The 6,000-nt window shown below is 36.1% G+C and overlaps 1 protein-coding gene across 3 annotated transcripts; it reads left to right on the top strand.

Annotated features, from left to right (window-relative positions):
* Positions 1-390: 390 nt before the first annotated feature.
* Positions 391-5,888, top strand: lactbl1a (lactamase, beta-like 1a). Of its 3 annotated transcripts, none has more exons than XM_079588649.1 (8): positions 391-458; positions 554-646; positions 913-1,051; positions 1,604-1,713; positions 1,865-2,022; positions 2,799-3,037; positions 3,899-4,004; positions 4,137-5,888. In XM_079588649.1, exons 3-8 carry the CDS (start codon positions 946-948, stop codon positions 5,113-5,115), a joined length of 1,698 nt encoding a protein of 565 aa, XP_079444775.1. In that variant the 5' UTR covers positions 391-458; positions 554-646; positions 913-945; the 3' UTR covers positions 5,116-5,888. The 3 variants fall into 3 exon arrangements, with proteins under 3 accessions (XP_079444775.1, XP_079444774.1, XP_079444773.1); XM_079588648.1 differs by having other exon boundaries at positions 430-469; XM_079588647.1 differs by lacking the exon at positions 391-458 and having other exon boundaries at positions 505-646.
* Positions 5,889-6,000: the final 112 nt, after the last annotated feature.

Below are 6,000 nucleotides of genomic sequence, written 5' to 3'. Positions count from 1 at the left end.
GAATTTGCTAATTTTCCTAATGAGGTCAAATTAATAATTAAAGTGGCAATTAAAGACCACAGTAAATCAAGACCTTGGTTAACTAACCTATTAAGACAAATAGAGTAATTGTGCAAATGGTGTTCTGCATGATCCATTAACAGAATTTTACTTTAAATATTAATATAGCCTATTTTAAAAAAAATACATTGGCCTATTATATAGAAAGAAAGAAAAAATATAGAATTAAATATATAAATAAATAACACATAAAAAAAATGCATCAAACAAAAAAGAAAAGTTAAAGGTAACATTAAAAATGTATTTGTAAAATATATAAACTGATGAACAGAATGGATGTGTAAAGACAGGAGTGTGGCTTTAAAGGAGGAGATCTTCAGATTATGACGTGCAGGCCTGCAGTTGGCAGAGAGGATGCTGAGAAGTTACGGGTTATTGTAAAGATTAAAGCGTGGCTGGTGAGTGGCTGGTAAGCTCTGGTTGTGTCTGTTTTCAGCTTTAATGGAATTCCACTTTAAATGTTTTTTTTTTTTTGTCTGTTTGTTTGTTTAAGAAAAACGAGCCTCTGTGTGAATAGACGTATCATTTGGGAGATATACAATGTGGAAGGAGGAGTAAACTCTGTGGTAAAGGAGTAAACCTTGTGGTAAGACATTTGATCATTTATCCTACATTAGAAAATGACATCTTACAGTAGAAAATATATTAGAATCAATGTTTTGAGTAGTACACACAACGCTGTTTTATTGTTTCATCATGCTCATAGAAAATGTTACAATTATTAATGTGTTTTTTTTTTTACGATTCTGTTTAAGATTCAATATATAAATTGTAGATACAGCATATTGATGCGACTAGCTTATATGTGAAGTTTACAAGATTGCGTCTGTGAAACTGTCCTTCCTCTTTAAGCCTGCCAGAGAAGGAGACCACCAGACTGCAAAGATGAAAGTGAAATGGACGAAGTTGGGCATGGTCTTCTTTCTGCTTCTCTCTTTTGTAATGACAGGCTGTTTTCTTTGGCAGTACAGGCTTCCCAAAGCAACACCAGGTAAAAATGGCCCAAATTTAAAAAAGGCTATTATTCTGTAGAGAGATTCAGCAAGTGACCATCAAACATCAATGAGTGGATGGTGAATGCTTATAGAAGAAATTATGCATTTTGCTCCCACAAACACAAAATCAAGATTATTATTATTATTATTATTGAACTTATAATGGGTAGAAGTGCCTAGAAAGCATTTACAGAATTGGGGAACATCCTTACATTTGGCTTTTCGATCTCCTTATGCTTAATTAATCGTTTGCAGGAGATGGCAATGGATTACCCAGAGCTCGACATAGTGGCTTACTGTGTGCTGTAAAGCCTGATTATCACTTGGGGGAAGGGAAAAAGAACTTTGTGTAAAATACATTATGGACCAAACGCACCCCCATCCTACATTACATGTTAAATGTATATATTATATAATGATAAGATATGAATGATGGCATTATGTTATTTTTTTTATCATATTTGTTGTGTTATACATACATGTGGGTCACACTAAATGTTCTATATTTATATGTATATATTTGACATCTACATCTTTTTACTTTACAGTGGATATAAGAGCTGCAAAAGAAGTGAAAGAGGAGAAGATGTGCCCACGTTTCCCTGAGCCTGTCCCGTTAAAGCACCCGATGCCTGTTCTCATGGAAGCTTTGGACAAGGTCAGAATGCTGAAGTCAAATGATGAGTAAAAATCAAAGTTGTTTCTGTGTAAAATACATTCCCAGACCACTCTGATTGGAATATCAGTTCTTTTCTGTTTATAAATACCGATAAACAGTTTGATAACTATTACAATATGATGTGCCACAGGTGGATGAGCTTTTGAGAACCAGCCTTGACTCCACAAAACTGCCGGCCGTTTCTGCCATTGTAATATTTAATGATTCTGTATTGTGGAATGGTAATTTCGGCAGAAAGAATGGAAGTGACCCGAAGTCTCCCCCAATAAATGAGTACACAGTTTACAGGTGAGTTACAGTAGCTTTGCACACTTATGATTTGAGTTTGGAAGCAATAAGAGTTGTTTCACAACTAATTTAAGCTTACGGAGAGATTTAACTGTCTAAAATACAGTAAAAACAGTAATATTGTGAAATATTATTACAAATTAAAATAACTTTTTTCTATTTGAATATATTTTAAAATGTAAATTATTCCTGTGATGGCAAAGCTGAATTTTCAGCATTACTCAGTCTTCAGCGTCACATGATCATTCAGAAATCATTCTAATATGTTGATTTGGTGCTCAGGAAACATTTCTTATTATTATCATCAATGTTGAAAACAGTTGTGCTGCTTAATATTTTTGTGGAAATGGTGATCTTTTTTTTTTTTTTTTTGATTCTTTGATGAATAGAAAGTTCAATGAACATCATATTTTGTAACATCATAAACGTCTTCACTGTCACTTTTTATCAGTTTAATACATTATGACATTATTTTAATGCAATATCAATTTCTCTCTTTTTTTAAATCTTGTCACAAATGTTTGAATGGCATTATTGTTTCCATAATAATGTGAAGCAGCATAAACAATTGTTTTAAAATAATATTTCAGAATAGCGTCAAAATGGACCTCATACATTCATTGACAATGAATTCCATTGACCTGGAAAAGTTGATACCCCCCTTTGACACTCGAATTTAGAAAATATGTTATAAATATTTAGTATTGTAGATAGCTAAATGCTATTTTTTGTAATTTGTTTCTTTGTTTTTTATGGTTATGCTTATATTACAAAAGAATTGCAAGCCTCTCAAAAATCTTCCCCACCTTGATGCTGTATAAACTTTGGGAGGATGGAAAAGTGGATTCCCTGGATGACCCTCTGGGAAAGTATGTTAAGAACTTCACCATGAAAAACCCTCTGGGGAAAAGATGGGGTCATGACCTCAAGCCCATCTCTGAAGGCATGGGCAGTAAAGAGGCTCAAGCTCACATCTCCTCAGTTACCTTGAGAAGGATGGCCAGTCAGCTGTCAGGTGAGGACCACAGTATCTGTCACTGGCCTCGCCGATAGATGATTAGCATGTATAAAAATAGCACATTCCACTGTTCCATGTGCTGTAAAAATAAAGAAGGTGAAAAAGATCAACTGGTTTTAGACTAGGAGTTTTCACGGCTCTAATCAGCTTTGTTACCTGACATGGTTAAGTGGGTTTGCCACAGGTCCTCTAGGATTAGACCGGAAGGAATGGCTCTATACATACTATCCCCAAGCTGATGTTTATATAATGTGTCAGAAATACTGGTGATGATTATTTTGGTACAATTAATTGCATTCAGAAATAACCTTTTTGACATGAAATGTACAATGGAATATTTTTCACTCATCATACTGTTTATAATGAACGACCATTTCTGCCTTTATTTTACATCTTACAATGTGACCTTATTTTAAAATGTATCTTACAATTGTACCATCATTTTTAGGATGCACAATACAGTATATCAGGATCAAATCACTTATCGTCCGATATTAGAGATTTTTATTTGTTTTTATAATTCAGTATCAGACTGATTTTTTATATTTTATTGTTATTGCTCATCTTCTCTTTTTTTTCATTTACATTACTTATGCTGTCATCTAACGTTCAATTAAAGTTAATCTTTAAAATGAAGAACTTAATTGTAATCTTTAGAAAATCTCAAAATGAATATCCATTTTCATAACGCACATGTAGCACATTATAATGTTGTTTAGTGTTTGCATTGCAAAAATTGCAAACTGAATATGAAAATGTCTTTGATAACTAATTTTTGAAATGGCTGATAAGGTAAACACCATATCAATTGAATGAAAATATGAAATACTGGATATTTTGGATTCATTATAACTACAGGTTTACCAAGGCGGCTCAGGGAGACTACTTTACTCTGGAAAGGCAACACTCAGACTGCTGTGGATTTATTACAAGATGATGTTCTCGTGGCTGACCCTGGAACAAAGTAAGTTAGTGGAGAGAATTTGTATGGAGAAGATGTTTAATGAATGAGAGGAGGTGTAAATAATTGACGACAGTAGAAGCAGTCATGCACTTGTGGATTCTCAAAGTAATTCTAGTCCTCTGCTGTCCTCAGATGCCACTACAGCAACTTGGCCTTCTCCCTGCTGGCCCACGTGATGGCGGAGAAGGTAGCAGGGACGGATTATCAGCGATGGGTGTCTGAAAATATCTTGCAACCACTGGGAATGGAGGACACCGGATTTGAAATCACTCCACAGATTGAGGACCAGATGGCAATAGGCGTCTACTCAAGTGGGCGGCCTGCACCCCTGTACGACCTCGGCTGGTATAGACCGTCAGGGCAAATGTACTCCACACCTGCTGACTTGGCCAAACTGGTGATGATGCTGCTGGGCGCGTACTACCGTCAGGTTCTCCAGCCCGAAACCCTCAAAACCATGTTGACTCCTCTGTTTCGCTGTGAAAACAGTTACTTTGCAGAACAAACAGGCACACCTTGGGAGGTGAATGAACAGTTGGGCTATGACGTCATACGCAAAGATGGAGATCTAGACGGTTATTCAGCCTCGATCTCCCTCGTTCCTCGCTTGAAGCTCGGGTTGGTCATTTTAATGGCTGGAACCAAACCTGAAGATGAGGATCTCGTGGCCAAGGCCTACAGTTATCTCATCCCTGCCATGGAAAGTGCCTTCAGAAATGCACCTCGTGTTCTCATCCCTCCACCGGACCCTGCTCCCTACATAGGCTACTTCACTTATAGCAACATAACGTTCTATGAGATCAAGGCAGGCACAGATGGAGTGCTGTCTCTGGAGCAGTTCGGACCTCAAGTAGACACCATGGTTCCTATGAAGTACAGAAGTTTGAAACTGAGTTATCTGCAGGATAGGGTGTTCAGGCTGGTGTTTGAGAAGGAGTACCCATGTCAGCTGAAAGTTAACGCTGCCTCGGTGTCTCTTGAATCTCAGGACGGGCAGCTCTTTAACTTTTACATCTTCAACAAAAAGGGGCACTCACCAGGTTTTGATGTCCCGGGGTTAAACACTTATAAAGTCGCACGGATAACCCGCAAACCCATTTTCAGCAGTTGAAAAAATCATTTGATCATGAATTGTTAAGTAAGGTGCTTTACTTCCTTTTGATGAAAGTGTCAAACTCAGAGGAACTTCAACCTTTGCTTGTGTTCATTTTAATAAATATTTGCCTCAAGATAAGAGCTGAAAGTATAGAATACTTTTTTCTTATTTTGACAATTTTGAAATGTACAATTTATTTAGGCTATACAGTGTCTCTTACCGTATGATCATTTGTCCCTTTTCTTAGAGGAATATTACACAATCGACAACCATCCATTCATTTGTGTGTTTCTGAGAAGCTTGAACTGCATGTCTTAATTAAAAGTAAAGTGTGTGCCTTTCCTAAGCATTTGCACCCGTGCACCAGTTTCCAAAGTACCCAATGTTGAGTTTTTAAATGAGTTTAGAATTGACTTGTCTTTAAATGCAGTGTAAAAGGCCCACACCAAGGATGATGACTAAGCGTTCTAACTCTGTGAGAAAGATGATATTGACACAGAGGAACGATATCATTAGACTCACTTTCAGAATGATGTTTTTCAGCTGATGAATGATAAAAAACATTGACAGCCCATCAGAATCCCACCGCAGTGCACGCTTATAATAAACAGAATGTTCTTGTGCGTTAGTTTGGATGCTAAAAAGGTTATTGCTATATGGTTATATTCATATTTTTGTTCTTAGTGTGAACGGGCCTCGTTTTATCCCCTTAATTTTTATTGATAATGTAAATGTCAATTTTTTAAAGAAAAAAATCTATACTCTTTACACTGTATATGCACGCTACTAACAAATAAAAGAAAAAAAATATTAAAAAGTGTGTCCCCACATTGGTTTTAATTTATACAAATGAATAAAATATTTTGTTTCATAAAAAAAACTTGAGTATCATGAAGCAGC

This window comes from Phoxinus phoxinus (genome assembly GCF_949152265.1).
Source record: "Phoxinus phoxinus genome assembly, chromosome: 18".
Taxonomy (NCBI): domain Eukaryota; kingdom Metazoa; phylum Chordata; class Actinopteri; order Cypriniformes; family Leuciscidae; genus Phoxinus; species Phoxinus phoxinus.
Note: the sequence above shows the minus strand (reverse complement) of the source record. Positions and strands in the feature narration are given on the sequence as shown.

Coding starts and splice junctions, on each gene's coding strand:
- lactbl1a (XM_079588649.1), top strand. CDS start 946: ATGAAAGTGAAATGGACGAAGTTGGGCATGGTCTTCTTTCTGCTTCTC. Junction 3,038..3,898: donor GATGGCCAGTCAGCTGTCAG/GTGAGGACCACA, acceptor TTATAACTACAG/GTTTACCAAGGCGGCTCAGG. Junction 4,005..4,136: donor GTGGCTGACCCTGGAACAAA/GTAAGTTAGTGG, acceptor TGCTGTCCTCAG/ATGCCACTACAGCAACTTGG.